At 42.6% G+C, this 24,519-nt stretch overlaps 4 protein-coding genes across 18 annotated transcripts in view; 2 read left to right on the plus strand and 2 right to left on the minus strand.

The window, feature by feature from the left end:
- Positions 1 to 3,940, minus strand: part of rhobtb4 (Rho related BTB domain containing 4) — a 39,766-nt gene extending 35,826 nt beyond the window's left edge. For 3 of the 5 annotated variants that reach the window (XM_076098865.1, XM_076098866.1, XM_076098862.1), the window contains exons 1-2: positions 3,782 to 3,940; positions 2,980 to 3,121 (exon numbers count right to left, since the gene is read on the minus strand). The gene's annotated coding sequence lies outside the window, so the exon portion shown is untranslated. The other 2 variants (XM_076098863.1, XM_076098869.1) reach the window with 2 other exon arrangements.
- Positions 1 to 22,317, plus strand: c20h2orf81 (chromosome 20 C2orf81 homolog). 9 transcript variants are annotated; one of them, XM_076098877.1, is made up of 5 exons: positions 1 to 4,069; positions 8,084 to 8,173; positions 19,704 to 19,947; positions 20,111 to 20,317; positions 20,412 to 22,317. In XM_076098877.1, exons 3-5 carry the CDS (start codon positions 19,717 to 19,719, stop codon positions 21,270 to 21,272), a joined length of 1,299 nt encoding a protein of 432 aa, XP_075954992.1. In that variant the 5' UTR covers positions 1 to 4,069; positions 8,084 to 8,173; positions 19,704 to 19,716; the 3' UTR covers positions 21,273 to 22,317. The 9 variants fall into 9 exon arrangements, with proteins under 9 accessions (XP_075954992.1, XP_075954993.1, XP_075954994.1 ...); XM_076098872.1 differs by having other exon boundaries at positions 3 to 4,069; positions 8,084 to 18,139; XM_076098876.1 differs by lacking the exon at positions 8,084 to 8,173 and adding an exon at positions 17,908 to 18,139 and having other exon boundaries at positions 3 to 4,069.
- Positions 14,808 to 24,519, minus strand: part of wdr54 (WD repeat domain 54) — a 12,133-nt gene continuing 2,421 nt past the window's right edge. The window contains exons 2-10 of one of the 3 annotated variants that reach the window (XM_076098882.1): positions 18,010 to 18,252; positions 17,453 to 17,515; positions 17,133 to 17,199; positions 16,610 to 16,666; positions 16,397 to 16,524; positions 16,163 to 16,263; positions 15,719 to 15,881; positions 15,407 to 15,481; positions 14,808 to 15,264 (exon numbers count right to left, since the gene is read on the minus strand). In XM_076098882.1, coding sequence (XP_075954997.1) covers positions 15,136 to 15,264; positions 15,407 to 15,481; positions 15,719 to 15,881; positions 16,163 to 16,263; positions 16,397 to 16,524; positions 16,610 to 16,666; positions 17,133 to 17,199; positions 17,453 to 17,515; positions 18,010 to 18,234 — 1,008 coding nt within the window. In that variant the 5' untranslated portion in view covers positions 18,235 to 18,252 and the 3' untranslated portion in view covers positions 14,808 to 15,135. Of the gene's footprint in view, positions 15,265 to 15,406; positions 15,482 to 15,718; positions 15,882 to 16,162; positions 16,264 to 16,396; positions 16,525 to 16,609; positions 16,685 to 17,132; positions 17,200 to 17,452; positions 17,516 to 18,009; positions 18,263 to 24,519 lie in introns of those variants that run through there. The other 2 variants (XM_076098880.1, XM_076098883.1) reach the window with 2 other exon arrangements.
- The window catches only part of nol6 (nucleolar protein 6 (RNA-associated)), an 18,365-nt gene continuing 16,296 nt past the window's right edge, over positions 22,451 to 24,519 (plus strand). The window contains exons 1-6 of the mRNA XM_076098861.1: positions 22,451 to 22,640; positions 22,999 to 23,211; positions 23,361 to 23,477; positions 23,584 to 23,763; positions 23,906 to 24,074; positions 24,245 to 24,379. Of these exons, the coding sequence (XP_075954976.1) occupies positions 22,602 to 22,640; positions 22,999 to 23,211; positions 23,361 to 23,477; positions 23,584 to 23,763; positions 23,906 to 24,074; positions 24,245 to 24,379 (853 nt within the window). The 5' untranslated portion in view covers positions 22,451 to 22,601. The remainder of the gene's footprint in view (positions 22,641 to 22,998; positions 23,212 to 23,360; positions 23,478 to 23,583; positions 23,764 to 23,905; positions 24,075 to 24,244; positions 24,380 to 24,519) is intronic.

Below are 24,519 nucleotides of genomic sequence, written 5' to 3' on the forward strand. Positions count from 1 at the left end.
CATCCACTAAAATTGTTTTAATACAACCTGATTGCACTGATCATACAAAAATGAAGCGGTTCTTGCTGCATAAAAACCTTCAGCCCAGAGGTCTTTCCCCATATTCTGTAACGCCTCCCTCTCAGCGCAGCCATCCTGGATCTCAACACACAACCCCCTGGCCTCGGGCCCAGCCCGGCCACGACCGGATGAAGACACCGTCCCTGAAATGAAGTGGCTCTCTTATCTCCTCTCGCCCTCTTGGTCCGACCCTGCCCTGTCCTGTCCTCGCTGGCGACGCGACACCTTCCTATCCGAGTCTCTCACCACACACAAACAGCCCGTTGCCTCACACATGAGCTGTCTGGCCTTGTAAAGAGGTGCTTTACTTCCTGCCTACATGAAATCAGGAGTATATGTACAAAAAACTGTGGCAGGCACATGGTGTTTGATTTTGTATTAATGTTGTTTTCAGTGTTTAGTGGAGCAAACTATTGATGACATTTGTTTACTCGCTGTAACTCTGACCAGCCGCAGAGGCCGATAAGCTATTCACACACGCACACACAGTAGAAACAGAGAGAGTGCTTGTGACTTGATTACCACATTACAGGAAGTTAAGACAGATGTTTAAAGGAGTTTTACATGTGAAACTGTTGAGTTTTTTATTTGCTCTGAGAAGCTAACAGAGCTTTTTTTCTTTAAGATGTTTATTTTTTTATTTTAAATCTTAGAAGAGGAAGTGGGAAAAGACGCAGGGTTTTGCCCTCAGATTTAACATGTTTATACGCAGTCTAGCGCCTGACATACTCTCTCTCACTTGATCTCTTTCTCAGTCTCTCTCTCTCTCTCTTTGTCACTCCCTCAGCATGCTCTGCTCTAGTTTCCCCTCAGCCAAACCCCCTTCGTGTCCCTCTTCCTCAGGATCTGCACTTCTCGTCCTCCATTCTTTCTCCTCTCTGCAGCTCAGTTTTTCTCTTGTTGATTTTCAAACTAGCTATTCTCTCTCCTCTCCTCTCCTCTCATCTCATCTCCTCGCCTCTCCTCTCTTCTCCCAGCACACAAGGCCTATGCTCCTTAACTTTCCCCTCCTCTTGCATACACATTCTTTGCTCACTGACACCCTGTTTAAAAAACAACCAAAGAGGCAGCCAATAAGAGAGAAAACAAACTGTAGAGTTGCCATCACCAGCACAATCACTTACTTCTCTCTTTCTCTTTCTCTTTCTCCCACTCCCTCTCTCTCTCCCTCTCTCTCTCCCTCCAACCACCCCCACCACCATCTTTTCACTCTCTCCAAAACTTACTCAAGAGGACAAACATCATGTGGCGCTGGTAAGAGAAGAAGACACTGTTGTACGGTGACTGTGAGTCTCTGTTTTAAGTTTTTTTTCTTTTTGATGTGTGAATGCCTGTGTTAGCGTGCAAGGGTGTCCATTTGAGTGTCTTCCAATTGGGATTGCTTTAGCGTTTTAATAATTGCAACTCTAAATCCTTGCATACATACATGTATGCACATACAAACAATGCAAACTAGCCTTCCCATGCTCACATCTCACATCCCCAAGTCATTCTGGATCCTGTTGAGGGGAGGTGTGCGCTCGAACCAGACTGTGTATTTCTGTGTGTCAGCATGTTGGTGTGTGCGATACTGCTCAACTCACACAAAGGCTTCTTATATGACTCCCAGCTGTGTGGATTTGGCCCTCTAGACGGCCATCCGGCAACCAGGAATGTTTAGTGTGCAACTCTACTGGAAAGCCCCAGTTACCCATACACACACTCACAGCCACCTCTGGAGACAACCCACTCCTCTGAACAGGGGCAGACACGAGGGATGGGCCTCAACCCAAAGGATGGTTCAAATTCCACAGCTGATAGAAAAACATCGAGGAGTGGGACAGAGCGGAGGAACTGATGTCAACTCTGAGACCATCCCCCCCCACACCCGCCATCTGTTCTGTGCACACAGTGTTGGAAAAAGGAAGAGGAAAGAATAATAGGAAATATTCGACTCTTGTGGGCATTGCTGGAGTAGCTGTAACTGGATGCTGTTTGGGCTGTTGACAGGGATACCAATTGTTCTTCCATGCTCTGGCCTTTGTGTGCTTTAGCATATACAATAACTACAGCAGCCACTGTTTGGCTCTGTAGACACTGAGTGACTCCACACCTCAGCTATGCCTTCAAGCTGGACTCACTCATCCAGGCTGCAGGTGGTGGATATGTCCGATTCTGTATTTAACCAAGTTAAGCAACCTCGACTTTTCAAAGACTGCCTCTGATATTTCGATTGTGGCACTTGAAGTATTTTGGCAGCATTGAACTATAATATTGACTGCATGGAATTATAATTTCCCTTTTCATAAAAAGTAATCTGTGTTGCTTTTTACTAAAATGTTATTGCTATCATTCGTCATTGTAACATTGCATGATATATGTTGTGATCTCTTTGTGAAGATGCAGTTTTTATCTCAATATATTTACACTCTAAAAAGAAAAAAATAGTTGACTCGGCACAAAATAAAACTGACCCTTTACGGCAGAAGCCCCAGGGCTTTTATAAATGTACTTTTGTTTGGGGGGTTGACTTTAGGTGTCACACCCAAATTGATTTAATAAACTTAAGTTTTTAGCTTAAACATAAAATATACGAGAGCTGTGTTTTATAACGGTTTTGCAAATTTAGACGTCAGACAAATGACCAAATATAGATGCCTTGCAGTGTCTTTTTTTCGGGTCTCATCTCCCAAACAGCTCGACAAATATTGTCCGGAGCAGAAGTTAAATGTCAGGCAAGTTCAACCTGAGGTCTGTCCATAAGCGCAAAACTGAGCAACCCAAACTAACTCAACCGTTATGCAACCTTGTATCTATCCACATGTGGTCTGCGCTGTAGACCGTTTAGTTGCGAGCATAGCTACACAGTTGACAAGTTAAGACACAGAGCGGGCTGTGTGTGTGTGTGTGTGTGTGTGTGACAGTCCACGTAGCTCCTACCTTCAAGAGACATTCACTTCTGGAATCGCTGCAGGTCTTTCTCCCCCTTCGCCGTCCGCTCTCAGCTCACACCGCTCCGCTGCTCCTGCTCCCTTTCACTTAAATTCTGGGCAGCGCTCGTCTCTTGCCTCTCCCCATTCAACTGCAAGGCACAAACACATGCAATCACTTCAGAGCATTCCTGTGGATGACAACACCGAATCACAACTCACACGTTTTAACACTTTGCTCCGTCTCAGTCTGGACTTGAACGTTCTCAAATTATCGGCTTCGTTTCTAAACGCTCGTGTTTAGTGAAGCCCTGCCAGAGGAAAAGCACTCCGGGCCGTTGCAGCCGACAGACGCCAAGAGGAATGTAATTACATGAAGACTGCTGCATATTGCAAAAAGCAGCAGACATGCTCTTGTTTGCAGCCCCCCCTATTGTGCTCAACGATCTGTCTGGGCTGCTGTCCGCCTGTGGTCCTGATGCGAGTTTGTTCCACGTCCCTTTGTTGTTTCTGTCACACCTACAAGGAGGGGAGCACATTGAGGACGAAGCCCTTTTCGACTTTCTTTTGTCTGTCTTTTTTTTTCTAAAGTAATAATTCCACTCTGACTTTACATCACAAATGCACGAGGGATTTATCCGCAATTTTTTTTAAACAGCCCGCATGCATTTCATCATCATCGCATCTGTCTAATCCCCTAATGATTTCTGCTGATTTGATTTGTTCACTTCCCATGTATACAAATAAAATACCCTATAATAAAAGTCCGCTTGCCTTTTCCTCTACGGCACCCATCTAGACCCCTACCTCACCTAATTTCTCGCCAGAAGTTTGGTCCTCGCTGGGTAGTGGGGTGACGCTGCTGTCTCTGTCTCTGTCTCTCTCACTCTCCTCTCCTCCCCTTTCCTTCTCCCGTTGTCTCTCCAAAGCCGCGGCAGAGCAGTTATGTTTCTCTCTGGACCAGCCTTCACCACTACAGCACGCCAGCGCCTATCAGCGCAGTGACGACAGCCTCATCGCTTGTCACCATGTGCCACACCCATCCATTCATAAAGTAGAGAGCGTGCCAGCCTCCAGACCGGACAGTGCTGCACGGTGAGGTAAAAGATGCATCATGTAATAGGGACATATGAAATGGCTATGGCTGCATGCCTCGAATTTGTGCGTCTCATACTTTAAAACATATAGTGATGAGCACTTAATGACTTTTACCATCTTAAAAAATGCAATAGTTATTTTTCCACAAAGATGAAATTCCTTATTCTTGTGCAGGTATGTGTAATTGGTGAGAAACGTGGCAGCTGTCCCTATAGGCTCTCTACGTACAGTATAGTCTATAAAGCTATATGCAGTAATGTAACATAATTAGTAAATTGCAATCTATTTGGAAACCTGTGAACAGATGTCACAGCTGACAATTGAAGCTGAAACAATACATTGAGTAGTGATGGAACATTTGATAATCACTTAAATGTTTTTTCAAGCAAAAATACCCCCCCAAAGAAATATTGTTTATCATTTTCTCAAATATGAATATTTTCTTAATATATCATGATGGTTAACAAAACATTTTGGACTGTCGGGTGGAGAAAAGAAGACACAAATAATGTAGTTGTTGCTTTAGTCACAATAGTGTGTACCACTTCATACACTTTGATATCAATACAAATATGAACATGGGCTAATATAATGTCAAAAATTCACTGGAAGAAGTTTGGGATCTTGCTCAAGAGCACTTCAGAAGGGCTGGTGCTCACCGCCTCCAGCTTAAAGCGGGTCCACCCTGCTTAGTCGGTCACATTGCTGACATTATGTCCACCTGCAGAACCTGTCTGTTTGTGAAAGGTTGCTGAACAACATTTCAACGCCTTTGTTTTTATCCTTACCCACCCAATTCATTTTGAAACCATTTGGGTGGATGTTCAAGACTAATTCGATGCTATTGTGTTGTACAGACACTTCAAGGAGGATGCTGCCCACAGCCATTGTTCAGTACAGACACTGAAGTGTACAGTTGAAACTATTAATCACTCTTCAAACATCTGCCATGTGTGTGTGTGCTATCAAACGTTTTTGTGGCCAAACTCCTCTGACAACGATAGGAGATGCCCATTAACCAGAGCTGTACTTCTTCAGTTGTCACGTACTGACAATAGCCAGACAGCTGGTGTCAAGCTGAGAGACTCTTGGTGTGATCAAGGTATTGCTGAACTACGTTATGGAGATATAATCAAATTACAAAGTATTAAACTTCCACTATAGAAACAAGCAGGGACAGCAGGGCAATGACACAATAAGAAAAAAAACAAGATTCAGTCCTCAGTGTCGACTTGTTTATTTGAGCTATCAGAAAAGCATTTTAGGATACTTTATCAGCAAAAAAAACAAACAATGCTGCTCTCTGTGTATGCAAGTCTGTCTGGAACTTGGCAAAAGCATACGTGTCAGGCTGGGGCTGTGAGAGGCCCCCCAGTCTCTCACAGATTCTCCACGACTCCTGCTCATCAGGCATCTGAAACAGCCGTTGTCCCGTGAAGGGAACGAAGCGACCTGCCCAGGCTTGTTCCTATCTCAGCTTGCATGCAAGTCCTAGGCAACCATCCTCAGGCTGTGGCCAGCAAGCACGGAAGCCATCACACAAACACACAGAGGCACACACACACCAGTGTAGATGGGTGGTGGAACATCATGCTGTGGCCATGACATATACCTTTTTGGGATGAACTACTGTGTGTGTGTTTTCAGTCTGTTCACTGCTCTCATTAGGCTTTGTCCCCTCTCTTCTTCATGTGACACAGAGGTGTACTGAACCTTTATCCCAAAGTGTCTTGTACAGCACTTTTCTGCTGCCAGTGGCCCCTGCAATAGCGCTATCGATGCAGCCGCATGGGCACAATAGGGGCATAATGGGGGCGTCCACACATGGTTCACCCCTCTCTCAGTCTCTCTTCTGATGTGGCAAACCGCTGATCCCAGGGGTGTGAAAGGCCTGCGTCGGCTGAATTTCCACAAACAAACACGGCACACAGCACTCAACACAGACTCATACAAATACATGTACGTAGCACGTAAACAAACAATGCAAAACTCAAACACACACAAAATGGTGATCTTTGTCCCCGCTCAGATCGATTTCACTCAGCAACTCTATACCTCCACTGTGTCACGTTAGGAGACACAATGGCCTTTGGCAAAATCCATCGAATGACCACAATGACATCTAACTTTGGCCGCTGACTGACCACAATAGGCCTCTCTTTGCCTCAAAGCCTCTGCTATTCTTCTGCCTGATCTCACAGACAAAGCAGTGTTGCAGAAGTGCCAATTGAGCTTGAACAATCGCTCACAAAGGAGGCACTGACTTGGTGTTTCCAGCCATCTTGCCAACTGTACCACGTTCGGAGCAGTGTGGTGTGAAGATAAATTGGCATCATACGCAGGCATGCTCAGAAGCACAACTTGGCTTTGTGGCAGTTAATGATTTGCAAACAATAATTCTATGACATTTTCCAATTGGTATGAGCCACACTCAGGTTTAGTTACTTGATTCTATTTATACAATTAAATACAACATATTATCTGTTTCATTATCTTATTCATTTAAAATAAATAAAATCTTATTTAGAATACTTGTGACTCTTGCTGATATAGCATTATTTTTTTTTTACCATCTTGTCAGTAGAACAGTTCTTTGAGGTTTTATTTGCACTTTGACAATTTGTTTTGATATGAAGCGGGAACTCCATATTTGCAATATATATATCCATACAAAATCACATTTTGTTTGATAAAAAATCGGATTATTTCTGACAAAACACTGAATTGTTTGTTAATCTTTTTCAATTACGCGTCCCAAAGCAAAACAGGATAGATGACTAAAATGAAATAGTAATGACTCTGAGTCAGAGACAGAGACACACAACCATCTCTCACCCGATGTTTCTGCTGAGCCAGGAAGTGGTGGTCCACTAGAGTTGAGAATATCATTTAAATACAGGTCCCCAATCTGATCTTCCAGGGACTGGCAGTTTGAAAAGAAAATCCTATCCCAAGACTCTACAACACCCTCCTTACCTGCCCTAGTCACTCCTAGATTAGTGATATGCATTTTAGGGTTGTTTTCTGAAGTGCTGTTTGACCCGTCATGACCCCGCCACATATGTGCATATGTTTAGAGACCTCAAAAAAGCAGGGATTTGTGTAACTCGTTGTGTTGACTGAGGGGCCAAATGTTACTTTGTCAGTGTGGACAGAGATCAGATAAAAGCTGACATAACCCCAACCATGGGTTCATCCCTTAATCTGCCCATGCATCCATCCAACTCCATCAAGGAGTCCAGTCCTATGCCAGATCCCACACAGTTTTGGGCACCTGGCCTCCTTGGCCCACACTGCCGGCTGTCTGTGTCTCTCCTGGGTGTCACTTAGGTGCTATGAATAGACAGTGGCGTATGCTCAGTGCTGTCAGCTGGGCACTTGCACGTGTGGCTCATGTCAGCACGGCCACGACGCAATACTCCCAACTGGCGTCGTTGTACCGACAGCACATTCGGGTCGCCATGGAAACAGGGACGAGCACAACTACCTCTGCCCTGACATCCATTGGTTGTGTTTTCCAGACTAACTCTGATCTCTTTCTCCCTCTCTCTCTCTATTTATCCCTGTCTTTCTTTCCCAATCTTCATCCTGCTCCTTTTTTTCCCTCTATACCTTTCTTTTTTCTCTATCTCTTTCTTTTCGTTTTGTTTTTGGTCTCCTGTTTACGTGACTTATGACGCTCAGCAGGGAACGAGAGGTTCGAGATTCTATCCAGAGGGCTTTATATTCATGAGCTGTTAAAGTCTTGTAATTGTCGTTCTCATTACTCTAATGAAAAATACAGGAACACACCCCCTGATCATATTGCATTTATGTAAGGTCTGGGGCTTCCAGTCTCCTTTGGATACTATGTAAAGTGCGTTTTTGAGTGTGTGTCTTCTTCACTAGTGCGTCAATGGCCAAAACAGGAGCTTCTCAAGGTCTTCCAAGTACATGAGGTCTGTCACGTCTCACTTCTCCTCTGACCTTCTCTCATAGCCAAACTTCACTCTCTCTTCCTCTCCTTCCATCCACAGAGGCATGCGGTGTCGGAGCAACTGGCCTTAATGGAAGCGTGTGTGGGTCACTGCGTTTGTCAGGGAGGTCCGACAGCTTTCTCAGGACAAGTGAGCAGATTGCAGTGTTTGTACTTCTGCTCCATTTACCTCACTGTGTCCTGGCCGGCAGGCAGGAGGCCAGATGGGTGGAGGGGGCAGGTAGGCCATTCATTCAATGAAACAAAAACAAAAAGACAGGAGTTACTCAGCAGCTGTATCCTCGGCCCAGTATTGTGGTTTTGAAGTTTTAATTCTCCTGACAGTGTGTGTGACACAGAACCCTGCTTTCAAAGTTTCACTGGTCCATATCAAAACAATGATAATCTTCATTATATCCCTCCAGCTTTTCATGTTCTTTTTAAGCATCATGATTAAACATTTGACAATTTCGGCAAAAATCGTGTAACATCAGTCACCTCTCTGAATGATTTGGCATTATAAATAATGTTCTGATCGGCGTTACTTTATTTTATTTATTTAAAAGGGACCATGTACAGTTTAAACATAAATGTCTCCATTCGATGCACTGTACCAGATTGTAGCTTAAGCTAATTTGCATCTGCAGTCCCTTGGCAGGTCAAACAAGGACAAGACAACACAGTAAAAAGAAAAGACATAATACAGAGATATACCATAAAAACATACAAGACACCCAATACAACGCTACACACAAATAGCACATCAAAAATGAATGTGTGTCAATAAAATCAAGTCAGAAAAGACCACAAGAATTGAGGTCAGTGTGTGCAGTGTTGTGCAGTTTTTAAAAGACTTTTTAAGTTGGCTTTAAAAGTGCTAATAGTGCTGCAGCTCCTCACAACTTCAGGCAGGGTGTTTCCACTGGTGTGTTGCTTTATGATAAAAGTTCATATTCATCTATTGAACTGTTATCTATAATAGGCAGATGAAGCACAAAAGTTCAATACAACAGTCAGAGCCAGAGGCAGCCTCGCTCTCTCATACACCATGTGAGAGCACTGTTACATGATACTATGCAGACTTTTCAAAGGAGTCCTGTATATCTCAGTCATGGGAGGCTTAAGTTCATGTCCAGTGAGTTCAGAAAGAAAACATAGTAACTAGCAATAATAAGTTTAAACCACTCTGACTACCTCTATGTGTCATAAGGTTGTGAGTATGAGGGTGTGGGCACACATTTAATGTTGGTGTGTTGGTAGTGCATGCGCCCCTCATGGTGAGTGACAGAGCAGCTGGGGAATGATGTGTTGGGTGGAGGGTGTCAGTAGGGCACTCTTCCGAGCCTTTAATAACTAAATGCATTATAATCATCTTACCTAATGTATGCTCTCTTTATTGTTGGATTCAATAGAAAACATAGAATTATAATAAAAAGCTGAACAAATACTTTGTAACCAAGAAGGTGATGATAATAATCAGAATAATGATAACAATGCGAAATACAAGCAGTTTATAGTTCCAAATTCTTAATATTAAAACTATATTATTGTGTAAGTAGAGACTTATGGGGAAATAACGTGTGACGAGCCAGGGAACCACGGTGTCCAACAGTAAAAGGTCCCATCATGCATAGGGGTGGGAATGTATGGCATTGCCAGAAATGAGCTGCTGAGTTAACATACCTCTGGCATGGAAAAGGTTACCCAAACAACAATGAATGAAAAGCATGCAGTTGAACTAGAGCTTCCCTGACCATGATGACACAAGTCACACCGTCTTTAAAGAAAGAATTTGACATTTTAAGTAGATCCATTTTTGTTTCTGCCTTGGACTGATGGAGCTTTGCTTGACTTGCAAGAACAAATGTTGCTTTGATTAATGAACTCCAATCCAACCACTAACACACATATGCACACACACACACACACACACACGTGGCACACACACACACACCAGAGCTGAACTGAAGACCCTCTGTTGAAGCACAGCAGGTGCTTCATAAAACTGCCCTCTCTGTGGTGGTACTGTTAGGGTTTCTCAACCTTGACACTGAGATGATTAAAATGACTATTGGTTCCATATCTGTTTTTCATTGGTGCACCAGTTAACTCTGTGTGACGTTTCTGCAGTGTTAGTTTGCCTAGGCTTTCTCCATGGCTGCCAATTACCAATGTTGTGTGCGCACTGAGGTGAATGCCAAGTTGGTCCACTCATAAAGCCTTTATTTCTCTTTCTCTCTTTTTCTTACTGACACACACACACACACACACACTCCTATGTGCCCGTGTAGAGAAGCATAGAACACATATAACCCAATGCCTGATGGAAATGTTTATGCATTTCAAATTCAGGTTGCGCCCCGAAGACGCCCATTCATCTCTTTCATATTAACCCTATTAGCAGTCTCACTGACAGAGCACAATGATATGGGTTGCCAGGATGTTGCTGTTATTATTGCTGCAGCTCTATTTTGAGACTCAATAACTCTCACCCACACACTAGAGGCAATGGGAGGGGTGTTTATTTGCAAGACGTAGAGTGATGAGAATTAAAACCACATTCTTATCAGTTTCATAAAGCAAAACAAATCAAAAAATTGACCATGCTGTTGTCTTATATTATATTTTTTCTAAGTGGAAAAAAACCACAAAGCATGCCGGTCTAGTTTTGTCCTGCAATTAGATATATTATTTTGATGAGAAACTCCTTTATTGAAAAGGAGAGTTTGAAAACAAGTTATCCCAGATCTCTTTACAGTGTTATTACTAATCATATTATGACAATACTGTAAATATTTGGCAAAACTAAACACATACGCATGCACAAACATAAACACGCAATCATACACAGACACACTGATTCAAGTCTGAGAGCACACTGACTTTATTTGGAAGACTGTCTCGAAAATGAGTCCATCATCATTTGAATGATGCCATCAGCACATTTGGCCACATACACACATAGGCATAAACACACACACAATAACGATCTCCAACATCAGCACATCGACGTCGTTAGACAATCCAAACAGTGCCTAGTGCTAGGCAACCATGCCATCCCAGTGCAGATGGCAGGGTCTGATCATGTTTATTTTATTCGAATCTGATGCACTTAAGTACCATTGCCTACCCATGCCGTCTAAATTACGTTACTGGGGATATAGTCGGGTTTGTGTGTGTGTGTGTGTGTCTGTATGTCTGTCTGTCAGGATGGACCAACTATTCGCTTCTGTAAAATGGTCTAGAACTAAATGGTCAGTGTGCACTTAACCCTGCATTTACTTCCCATTTTTTAACAACTTAAATGACATAATAATACCAATCAGTCCTGGAGTCAAGGATGGCCTCATGTCCGCGATGTTGATTCTAAGCAATTCTGATGCAACAGTGTTATAGTTCCACATCATTCCACATGGTTCATCAGAGGCCTCGTCTTGTCTAAACATGTTAGAACCCTAAAAATAAAAAATGAGTTAAATATCAAAACTTTTAATTCATTTCAAATTAGTTTCAAGCCTTGACTTGTCTTCTCTTGAGCTGTGATTTTCAGAGAAGATTTGGGATATGTGAGTCAGCACTGTATGTTAAGATATTCCCCCAAATCAGAAGCCCACATAAACAGGAAGGGTGGATTGTCCTGCCACGACATGTGTGGGTTTTCCATGGTACAGCCGGATGATGCGCTGAAGCTGTGGCTTCGGCAGTGGGTGGGTTGGCATGGCCTAACTATAATATAGCAATAAAACAGAGCTAAACCAGTGCACTGCTATCAACCCATTTATGTCATCGGTGCACGTTTGCACACTGGATGAGCTATCCAAGTCATCAGGCCACTTCAGTCACATTCTAATTATCATAATAACCATGATGTAATCACAAATATGTACACACCCTTCGCTTGATCTTTTTAACCTGCTCCACCTGATATATTGCGCTGCATACCATTGGACTATGTCACTTGCATATAATTCTTACAGTAGCTACATATGAAAAAGATTATTGATTGTAACTATCGTTGACTTCAAATATGACAATATAGCCCCAATTAAAAACGAAATAAACAAAACTATGATTTTAACTTTTTATGTTAGCAAAATCAAACGACAGCGTGAAAACAATATGTGAAAGCGGTTGCTTGAATCTGCGGCTCCCTTTGGCTTAAGTTTCAGCTCGTGTTTTTTTGTTTCCCTGCCCGCAACTTTAATGATTTAAATCACTAGTCTCACTGCTCCTGGTGTCGTTTTCTGCTGCAGCTGGCAGCTGTTTTCAGCAAAAAAGCTTTAAAAGTTCCCCCTATGCTACTTGCTCATGAAACATGGTGGAGAATTTAGCAGCTAAAGAGACAGATATTTCCCCCAGGAGTTGGTAGAGACCAAAAACAGAGCTGAGAATGAAAATTGGACCTGCATTTACCAGGTGGCCAGAAAAAACAAATGATCACTTGCAAATGGTATTTGACTGGTTTTGCACCTGTATGTCTGTAGGTCTGTCAGTCAGCAGTGACCGTTTTTCAGGTCCGTCAGTGTGTGGTACCCCCCTTGCTTCCCATTTCAGTGTGTTTAATATGGAAGATCTATTTATACAGCATGTCTATAGGAGCTGGTTTCCTGGTTGTCGCGTCAGAGAGCTGGTCTGTCTGTAGCAGCAGGCTGGAGGGGCTTTAGGCTCTTCATCCCCTGTGGTGAGGCTCCATCCCAGTAGGCTTAGCAACACAGGCCTATAGGCAGCTGCCACAAAGCTGGATGGGCATGGGATAAATTGCTCTTCCTCCACCAGAATAATGAATAAACATTTAAACAAGCAGCCTGAAAGGTATTCATGTTGTGGTGTTCACAAACACACCTACGGATACCTGCCACACCCACCAACATTGACGAAACTGGTCCTGATGGATGAACTTGTATTGTGGCATGGTGTTTGACGATCCAGGCTTCGTCGATGCCCATGTACAATTGTCCACTGAAAAAACTTGTCTTGTTGGTTAATCAGCTTTAATAAAAATAGAATGTGAGACTTCGAAACAATGTCTTGGCACCACTGGGGGCCTTTCATTGAAGGTCTCACGTCACTCCCATTAGTAAAAGATTTCTACTGGGGGAATAGGATAGTGAATGTTGCTCGACCACCATTATTACTAGACACACATGCACGTACACACATGCATACTTGTACAGTCCAAATAGATTCATATCTGAGCAAAGTTCATACCCAACTTTGTGTGCTCAGCTGCGTGTAACACCTAAAGAGCCGACTATTGACAAGTATTGTAGCAGTACACAGCATGAGTGGCCCCGCGGCTGTGTACGGGACTAGAGCGTCGCACAGAACTATTGATTTAGTTAACAAGGAATAAATGACTGCTGTTGTTTTTCTGTGAAAAGTGATGTTGTATTCCCTTTCTCTACTCTCGGCCCTTTCTCTAAAAAACGCTTTTACTTTGCTCTGTACCTCTTCTGCTCTTCCAACCCTTTGCTTATTTCATGTATCACTTCTGACCAACCTTTCCCTCCCTCCTTACTGTTCCAGTTAGTTATGTAATCTCAGTGTCCCTGTCATTTGGGACCTCATATTGACAGTTTAGTCCTCCACTGACCCTCTCCAGCCAGTATAGTTAGTTATCTCCCTCCAGGCAGCTGGGAAGCATGCTACATGACATACTGACAATTATCGATTCCATGAAGACTTTGTGTGCATGTTTATCCTTCACAATTGACGAGGCCATCGGCATTAACATGGCTGTCAGGTGGTACCTACCAAATTTGAGTTGCATAACCTGCCTTGTGTGTGGGCTCAAAACAGTCTTGTCAGTTGATGTTATGTGACCAGTGTTGACTGCAAACCAGAAAAGACTAGAACTCGGGGATTTAATACACGCTTAGCCCTAAACTGACATACAGCACACAATTCATGCTGACCTGATTCTTCTTATCTTGTCGTGATAAGGTGGGTCGGATTACAATACCTGGTTGCCTGATGTGAACATAAAAAATACTCACATGACCTGTGATAGACAAGACCAGATTTTACAGCTGAGTTGGCAAGATTTGTATCCAGTGAAGGCATATTCAGCTAGTCTCAACAGACCAAGTTCTCTATTGTATGTTGTTCTGCACAGTAATTGTGAAAAAAAAATAGATAATGGTAGTGAGTAGTTTGCACTAGTTTTCAAGAAAGGCCATTCTAGTTCTTCAAGCTATTTTTTAGGAAATAAAAATACCTTTCGTTGAAATACCTGTTTACTAAGGCGTAACCAGAAAGCAAGGGTGACGAATACATCATAGACACAGTTTGAAAAAACACGCTTGCTATGAGGCAAATCCTGCTGACTCTGCTGCTATTATATCACATGTCACTTTACCTTGCCATCTTTGTCTCCATATGCTCTTGTATGTATATATATATATATATTGCTCTTTTTTCTTTATCTCTTCTATCATTTCAGTTTTAATAATGATATACCTCTTATCAAATACTGCTTTTACTTTCTCTAAAGGTCTATCTTATTTGAGAAAGTAGTCAATACAATGAACACAGTGTTTATGACCTCCCTCTGCAGTTTTGACATGAGTGGTCTGTGTCTTGTGTTCTGCACACAGTATCCAACCAAAATGTGGATTTTCTCAAATAGTCTGTCTTTAGCCTTTATCCTTTTAGGCGACCCCACTCTGTCCTCTAGTGAAATCTGTTAGCGCTGTCCTGTCACTGCCCTGCTCAAAGATAATTGATCCACAGCCCCATCTATTGGTGCATTTGTGAAGTGACAAATGACGACCCAGACACAGCTGCTTTGTTGACAAACTTTACTGCTACAGCTGCTTGAAACAATATAATTATGTCAGAAGGAAAAATAGAATAATTTATAACTTTTTAAAGCTACATTCTCATACATGTAAAGATGTGTACGTATACTTTTTTCCTTTTGAAATATGTTGTTATATGCTAATCTCCTTCAAACCGTGTGGATACAGAGATAGAGACAGAAAGGCCGTGAAAACAATGTCTCTCCTAAAAAAAGATTACATTAAATATCCCTTTCCTTTTGACCCTTCTCTCTGGATCATGATATCTTTCCAGAAACACAATATACCGAATTCACATTCATACGTAGTCCTATCACTGTGTGTAACGGATAATCTCACTCAGGTCATAGCCTGTCACTGCAAAGGCATAACCATCGCCGTCACAGAACTTGGCGCCACAGATTTGCGTGTCCGTCACACACTCATTGTACAAATGGGCAATCTAAAAGGAAATGAGGAAAACACACAGTCAGGGTCACAGTGAGAGTAAGTGTAAGTTAAACCTGCAGGAACCCACCATGAATTGTGCCTTTATTCTGAACCTATTAAGAAAATAAATGTAGTATTCTGTTAGATCCAGTTACCTCCACGCTGTGGCTCTCTGGGGTCATTGTCAGGTGCCACACCCTGACCAGAGAGTCCTCAGCAGCAGACAGCAGCTAAATCAAACGCAAAATCAATCATCAATGGTATGAGATATGCTCCAAAAAATGATTTGAGATACACTTGAACATACGTTAGAGCTAAATAAATAATAATAATAATAACTTATTATTGACTGTCTTTAACTAGAAAATCTGTGAATCCCTTCTTCTGTGTCATCTGTGTTTGCCCCTTCAAATAATAAATGCCAACCCACTAGGCTTAAAAAAATGAATGCGGTTTATACAACTCACCAGCCCAGAAAAAGGAGCAATGTCCAGTGAGTATATCCAGCGAGCGTGGGCGTTGACCTCAGCATGCAGGATTCCCGTCACTGCCTCATAGAGACGAATCTGGCCCGTGCCGTAACCTGCCACCACTGTACCTTTCCACAACTTCACAGATGAGCAGCTAATGCTGAGAGCAGTCAGGTAGATGGAGGATGATTGCCATCGGGGAATTAAGGGAAAAGATAATGGACATTAGATTAGAGCTAGGAGGGGAAATAATGACACGAAAGACAGTGGAATGTTACATAATGTAGAGTAGATAAGTACAGCAACGCATGAAGAGTAAGAGGAGTTTAAGATTGGTGATGACAGCGTTTCAAAATAGGTCGCTCTGTAAGTACTTTATTTTAGCTAAATCTAACATTGTACATCAAAACTGACAACGCTATAATACAATCAACTTCTTACTCAAAACCAGGGATATGGTTGAGTAACTTAAATTCCTCCCCAGACTGCCACACACACAGGTTGCCCCCATCATCTGCACTGACCAGATCAGCGATGCACACCTGAGGGGAGGGAGACAGCAACAGAGTGGATTATATGTACATACATATATATATAGCTAACCCATATCAAAAAAGGTTGAAATAGACAGACAGCAGACAATGCACACACTGAATGAGCACACAAACGCCATACCTCGCCGCCGCAGCATTCTGAGGCCATGTCAGTGATGGACTCCTTGTGCCCCTCCATGACATCCGACAAGGTAATATTACTGCCTTTACTGGGAACATCAAATACTAGAATTGCACCAGTTGAAAGGCCTAGAGAGAGAGAAAGTGACATGGACTGTGGAGTTTTGCCCTTTATTTTGAATATATACGTAAATGTATTCCACTCACTACTTACCCACACATATATAACTCTCACACACTGCCGATATTCCTCGAGCAAACACGGCTTGAGCTGGGACACAAAGGAGTTCTGTGAGTGCAATAGATTTGGTGTGAAACTCTTGAATAATACGTTTCTCTCGCACACAAATATGCATATGAACATGTGCGTAAATGTGCAGGTAAAAAAAGCATTTTCTTCACGTGTACAATGTCTTCACACCCACTTGTGATTATGTAGGCATAATAATGTAGGTGTAGATGCCTGAAAATAATTGATTTCATTGTAATAATCAGGTCCTCCCACTGTTTTAGTCATGTTTGTGTTATGAGGATGGATCAACAACACTGACATGTTTCTGGGGACAAGAGAGTATACTTGTGTCATAATCTATTGTATCTTATCACACTGTATCATATGTTATTGTATTGCTTTATGTAATGTATTGAATCTTTTCAAAGTTTTCATGGAAGTAATTGAGACAGGACACATTTGCGTGTCTACATTTGCAGCAAATCCATTTCATATGGAACTTTACCTGTAGTTGTTTCTGGAGTATCGAGGGCATGCCAGTACACCATGATGGAGCCATCAGATTCATACATCTAAAACAATGGATTTATATCATATCAAAGTAAAACATGCATTATTCATTTTGCTCTGGTTCACATTTAAAAAACACTCAATGACACAGTCCACAGATACAGGCTTGATACAACCACAGCCACTATGTAAAGCGGGATTCTTTTGATTCCAGCAAACGTGTATAACGTATACACGTTGCAGAAGTAGCAGTGCTTCCTGCAAATGTGGAGACTGCTGACGACTGCAGAGAAGAGCAGATAAACAAAAACTCACCTGGATGCCTTTCTGAGAGGTCACCACCAGCAGATCACGAGAGGGCAGCGCACAAAAAGCAGCCTGTTACAAGAAAACACAGGATTTCTATATTTTTATGATGCAGAGAAATGCATATAGAGTAAAAGACAAAACAACACGATGTTGACATTATTCATTGTATATGTGCCAGCAACCTAAAGAAGAGGGATAACGTTTTCATACGCTTTCCTAACTCTGTGTGATATGGTACTTTTATTGTTTTAGCACTGTATTCTAACACATTGGATTATAATCAAACAGTGACTATGACTATGTGCTGACTTTTGCTTACTTCCCAGGAAGAGTGTCTGCACATGTCTTTGGGTGACAGAATGTAGCCACTGACTTCACATGAATTGTTTATCTCAATGTATAACTTTCTTATGGCACTATGTTTAAAAGGGTCATCATACACACTTTTTTATCTTGTTAAGAGACTTGTGAAAGTTCCTCTAGGACCACACCGATATCCCGTCCCACCTGCTCTCGCTGTGCAAAATTAAGAACACACTGCACACGTTTCACTGTGGCCTGACCTGCGTGATGAGAGAGGTGCTGGTGGCGACACTGGGCTCCTTGGACTGCAGCTGACGGTGGGAATAGTTGAGGCCGTCCCACGACGCGCTGACCATGTTGACCACGTTGGCATGGACCACCGTGAAGTAGGTGAGGCGCCGAGGGGCGATGCGTAGCACGCAGAGGTTGTTGTACAGCGCCGAGGCGCTGTTTTTGATCTGGATGCTCTTCTCTTTGTGATACATCGAGCTATCTTCTCTTAGCTGCACGGTTAGTTGAAATGACAACAGGGAATATGGTGTTGGTGTCACCACTCTCAAGAGTCTGGTTAAATAAGATTAGCGATATAGCTCATTAAAACCACGTACCGTAACGATCAGTGCAATGTTAGCAGCAAGCTAGCGCAACCTAGGTATGTTAGCGAGCAGCCAACTGCAATAACGCAGCGTTTGTGTGACAAAGTGCACACGCTCCTGCTTCAGACTACATAACAAGTGTCCCGGCAGCCATTGGCGCTGTCATAATCGACCATTGCTTCTATACAGTTAACGGGAACGAAGCAGTGTTCTAGCTCTTGTTAGCAACGAGATTACCTCCGCGTCGTCCGCAGCCATAGAGACAACGCCACTTCTACGTAAGACGTCATACTTGCGTCCTCGGTTGCTGAGCAACCGTAGACTACACGGAAATAAAGGGTACGAAGAAGAAGAGTGTTTGGTAAAATTTTCAACAGATTTGAGATTATAAGATTATAACAGTGATGATTTGTAAGAAGTAACTTTTAAAACGGTGATGTTGTGGTCGAATGATATGTGTAGATGTTTTAACTATATTCATTTACCGTTAGCTTACCTCAATATAAATGATACACATAGTTAACTATACCAGTAACAGTCAAGTGTATCTAACCTTACGTTAGCTAACAGACCCGACTGACGAAAATGACACTCGACTTGAAATAACCTAACGCGAACTAACATGATTCGTTTAAGTTGAATAGTAAAATAAATATAGGAAGGTATATTTCACAATAACAACATATACTTGCGATCATACACACTAAAAACGTACTAAGTAAAACAATTACTTATTCAACGCTACATAGATATGTTTGTCAGTTTGTTATTTTGGAAAGCTTGTGATCCTACGGTGACTGCCTGTTTTGATTGCTATTGATTGGACGTCACTGCATAATGTTTTCTAGCAACCCAATAAAACATTAACTAAAGTCTAGTTAAACTAGCTAAGACATTCATAAATTCTAATGGGGCATCTTGATTCAGTGAAATCACTTGTTTTAGACTAGCTAGTATAAAGAATATAGGAATTAAGGACTTGTCACGCATTTTACTAGTGGATTTAGTCTGTGCCTCTCAGATATTGTGCCTCATACATAATTTACTGTTTGTCTTCTGAAAGGAATCACTGTTAGCACGAGGACTGTGTTCATATGCAAATTCAATTCCTGAAAGTATTAAGGGAATTATACTTTTATATCAAAGTACCCATGAAAAAATGAATACTGTCAAGTTTGATCACTACCACCAGAGTGTGCTAATATTCACCAAATTAACATTTCCCAGCAACATGCAAACTGATAAGGACTGACGTTGTTTCATGTTAAATTGTTTATTGTTTCACACTTAATACATCAACGTCCTTGTCCCCCATGTTTTGTTTTTTTCTAACATTTACTTTTTATATTTTAAACCAGCCTCTGAACCAAGATGCCACGTTCTGCAGCTAAGTTCCAAGCTGACAACCGAAGTCGTAGGTCTGTCCATACACCTCGAATACAAGACCTGGAAGTGGAGGATATTATCCCTGGTTGCTTAACTCAGGCCCAATGGACGGACACGTTGATCCGGGAGGATGCAGATGAGGCAGTGGGCGAGCTCATGGAGGAACTGATGAGCAAGCTCATGGAGGGTTGTTTCAAAGTGTACATTGAGAAACAGGTAAAACTGAAAAGATTATTGTTATTTCACTTCAATGTGAATATCATCTCACTGATTGACACGCGTGGAGAGACCGATCAAATGAGTTATCTTGCGGTCATTCATTTCAACCACACATAATATATGTACAACATCCATGATGTTTCCTGTCTTTGCCCTCAAGATAGCACCTTTCTCCGCATCCTGGGCCAAGAGCTACCTCACACAGATTCTAGAGCGGAAAATCCTGTGCCTAGATGAAGGGGAAGGACCCGAGGAAGCATCTAAAACAGAAGACTCCGAGCCTATGCCACCAACTTCAGATGCCTGGGTTCAAGGATGTGTGCCTGTTGTAAATGCTACTCCTCGACCTCACCCCGCCTCACAACAGGTACTCTTAATTTGACTCTTCTGCAAGTCTCTTCAGATTTCAACCAAGAGGTTATCTGTATCTATATCTATATGTCTATATTTGTTTCTAACAGGATGATGACATTGGTCAGGTCCCAGTACAAACAGAGCCAAGAGTCAACCAGCAATGTAATACTATGGTCCAAGCAAAAGGCTCTCCAAAGCAATCTGAAAAGGAAACACGTCCCAGGAGGCCTGTCAGTTACGAGTGCTATGAAGTGCTTAGCCCTCGGCCTCCACCAAAAATTGATCGAAAGAAAAAGCAGTGGGTTAATTTACCACCAATTCCCAAGCCAGTTCCAAGCAAATTACTTCCGCTCCTATCGTGTTCAGCAGAGAAAAGGGATGTGGATGTAGAGGGAAAAAATGTTAGACATTCTGTTTATAACAACACAACTGGATCATTACATCAGCATAAGAGCTACCAACCGATACAAAAGCTTGATCCCTCCTGCCTGCCTCGACACTGCATCTTTCCTTCGTATGAGATTGTGGATAATGACACAAAACCTAAGTCCAAGAAACCAAGTGGATTATCCAAACCAGAACCAAGATATAACAAGCAGCAAACTGAGTGGACAGTAGCCTCACAGAAGCAACTAACCAGCTCCAAGGATCAGCCAACAAAGTTTCAGAGAGGAAATGCGGCAGATGTCTGGCTGAAGAAACTGTCCCCCTCTAGACATGACCGGATGGTGTCCTCTGGGCCTCTGAGGCTGGACACAATGGTTTTGGCCAAGGGTGTTTCTCTCTTGGATTCTCAGGCAGTTGAAATACACCCTCTCAAAAGCAACCCTCCTACCAAGTCTACCAAGCTGAGGCTGATACGAAGTGACGTTGCCGTGCCACTGCTTTCAGTTGAACAGGTTACCACAGGTCCACCGCCTCAAGTCACCCCTTTGTTTCAGACCAAGAACTCTGACAATGGATTATAAAATGTAGTGATAACACGACTGTCGCTGTATTTAGAGCAGAATTAGCCATAATAATAAGATAATTATAGAATATATGAAAAGCCTATAAGCTTCACAACATATAGCAAACATAGAGTTTGATATAGTTCCTCATATAAAAACGACAACACTGTGAAGCAAGGACATTTGATTATGGACTATTAAGACTAAATTAATATTGAGTCTATGTGCTTTTCATATTCAAAGCTCAACACTAACTGTGAGGCTAAATCGTGTTTTGGCCTAGGGGAAGCAAACCCAAGTGGGACAACTATAACCCCCTATCTCACCTGAGGAAACGCCTCTTTAACCTGCCTGTGACAGGAACCTTGGGAGAAGGATGACTTATGAAGGCACAGCGCAACAAGAAAGGGACCTCCAATGTGCCATGGAAGCTAAAAGGCAACACAGAAAGGAGAGGACGACCATCAAAACTGCTCCTCCACCCACGAATACCACATATGTCACGACTGCCCACATTTCAACAGAACCCTGTGGATCCAAGATTGGTTAAGACCCACAAATAATCCATCTCAGTAACAGGATAACAGTCATACTCGACTGTGAGTGATTGCCCACGATGATGATTTTACAAATACATTTTCTGTGCCTCCATATAGTAGATGTAGTCAGTTCATTACTGTAGGTATGCTTCAATGACAGGTGTTTCTATTATTTGGTCTACTCCATTTATATCAATGAGGGTAGGCTAAATAACGGATATACCTGTGTATAATGCAATAAAGTTCAACAACATCACTGACTACATCCTCCAAAATGATTCTACAGTTGAATCAACACTTCCAACAAAATCGTAACATTATAACTTTCATGAAGAGACAATTTATTGCAGGGCTACTGTATCAACAGACTGTATGCACACTGACAGCAATACTAATCTGCAGCTGCTGCAAACAACTGGCAAAGATGTGTCGTGATTTGAATTAAAAATAGCAATACAAACTGAAAAATATGATGATGGATTTGTTTTATAGCGAGCATTCATAAATAAACGTGTTTTTTTTTACTGCATGAGCATTTTTTCCCCCCAGTGGCTCTAGAGAGCACCAATCGCACGGGAGACTGCTCGTGCAACCTATCTTGTTGAAGCCTGGTTGGGTAGGAGGCTCAAGAAGCGGCGAACCAATCACCATTCACCCGCGACGCTTCTACACCAATCAGGGCACTATTGCCTTTTGGTAGCATGTTTGTCTGACCCGTTGCACATGTGAGAGCGGAATGAAGGGAAAGCAGTGTTGATCAAAACTTTAAAAATATCGGAATTATCATCACATTGAAGGCATATCAGACATGAAAAAGAAGCTGACAGTTGCCGAGGAGCCGGCAGAGGTAAGACTGGCTACATGTGTTATGATTTTAGCTGCTTGCTGACGAACTACCGCTTAGTTAGCACACGGGACAGTCTACTCGATAGTAACACGGGTGCAGCTTGCATGCGTTACCAACTGCACGTTCCATTGGCAAGACTTTGCTTAATGTCTACTTAAGAGAAACTGAATGTACAGCAGATACAGTCAGTAATACTTTTAATATATAATTGTTTGACAAATACCAGAATTAAGCCTCTAGTAGCATTTTTAGTTGGCCCAGGGTTTATATCAAATGCTGATTATCTGATTCCTTACAAGTAATAAAAGACACGTTAAAAGTTGACTCAACTGCTACAACATGTTGTTTTATTTTACAGATGATTCCCTCTGAGGGTCACGAGGAGAAGGAGGACGACGAGGTTCCGGTTAAAGCCAAAAGGAGCAAACCTGGGGAGGCCGGAGGGGAGGAGGAGGTCTATCACCCGGTGAAGCTGTCCCGAAGTGATCTGTACAGACCTCCCACAGCAGAGGAGCTCAACCAGCTGAAAGAGGCGGAGAGCCTGTTTCACTGCAGCCTGCTCAAAATGCAGGTGAGACATCTTGACTTGCTGACATGAGGACGGACGGGGACATGAAAAGGAATGCTGGTTATGCCTTAAGTCCAGCTTGTTGTCCCATGTAAACAATAACACAATATCACACATACTAGTAAATGTCTATGATCTACCCCCAATAACAGATGGAAGAGCTGCTGAAGGAGGTCGCCCTGAGTGAGCGTAGGAAACAGCAAATCGATGCCTTCATTCAGACGGTCACCAAGCTGCTCCAGACCGTACCAGATTCACCAGAGGTTGAGGTATGTAGGACTTTATCTGTAAGAACAGCATCATAAATAGAACCTCAATTTCGTTCTTTCAGCTTTCCACAGATATAAACATGTAACCACATCTCTATGTGTTCAGGTGAGTGACCCGTCATGGCTGTCAAGTGCAGTCAAGGTCCCTTTCCTCCTGGTGCCCAAAACAACAAAAGGCAAGTTCCACATGGCACCCCCTGCCTCTGTTGATCTGATCGGCAGCTACCCCCTGGGCACCTGCACCAAACCACGCGTCACGGTGGACCTGGCTGTCACAATCCCTGCTGTAAGTCACCTGCCAACCTTTTATTCATTTCAATACAACACTAGAAGCCTCGAGAGCAATGTGCTGAATGCAATGTGACAATATATTCTCGAGATTGTAAGAGACTCCGGTGTCTTCTGTCCGCTCATCCGTGCGTTATTAGGATGTCCTCCACCCAAAGGACGTCTTGAACCAGAGGTATCCGAGGAAAAGGGCTCTGTACCTGGCCGGCCTGGCCCAGTACCTGGCGTCCTCCTCTGACATCGGAAGCATGCGTTACGCCTGTCTTCATGGCAATCGACTCCGACCCGTTCTGCTGCTTACCCCTCCAGGTATTTACCTTTTTTAATTAACATCGTATTTGTACACAAACTGCCAACCTTCAAGAGCATTGCATTTTGTTGTCGTCGCATGGATTTGACCAGCAATTCATTTTCTTTGCATGTGCTTGTTTAGCAGTATTTTGTTTTGGTTATGATCGTGATGTTGTCCCGTATCTCAGGTAAAGACTCTTCCAGCTTCACCCTACGTGTTCATGCCTGTCCGCCTCCTGGATTCTTCAAGCCCAGCCGTTTCCACCCACAGAGGAATAATATCCGGACCGAGTGGTACAGCGAACTGCAGCCCTCCCAGTGTGGTAAGAGTGTTATTTTATCCACCTAGCTCTTCAAATATTGTCCACCTTTAATCACTCGATCATAGGTATATTCAGGACCACATTTTCGGCGACGGTTCAATCAAAATAGCAGACCAATTTCTATTGTTTGTTTGTTTTTT

This window comes from Anarhichas minor, unplaced genomic scaffold (assembly GCF_050575085.1).
Source record: "Anarhichas minor isolate MPS153535 unplaced genomic scaffold, ASM5057508v1 ptg000025l, whole genome shotgun sequence".
NCBI classification, from domain to species: domain Eukaryota; kingdom Metazoa; phylum Chordata; class Actinopteri; order Perciformes; family Anarhichadidae; genus Anarhichas; species Anarhichas minor.

Bases quoted from the DNA above. Each gene is read 5' to 3' on its own strand.
- c20h2orf81 (XM_076098877.1), top strand. From the start codon at position 19,717: ATGCCACGTTCTGCAGCTAAGTTCCAAGCTGACAACCGAAGTCGTAGG. The intron at 19,948-20,110 runs GTAAAACTGAAA...TTTGCCCTCAAG, and splicing joins AAGTGTACATTGAGAAACAG to ATAGCACCTTTCTCCGCATC. The intron at 20,318-20,411 runs GTACTCTTAATT...TGTTTCTAACAG, and splicing joins CTCACCCCGCCTCACAACAG to GATGATGACATTGGTCAGGT.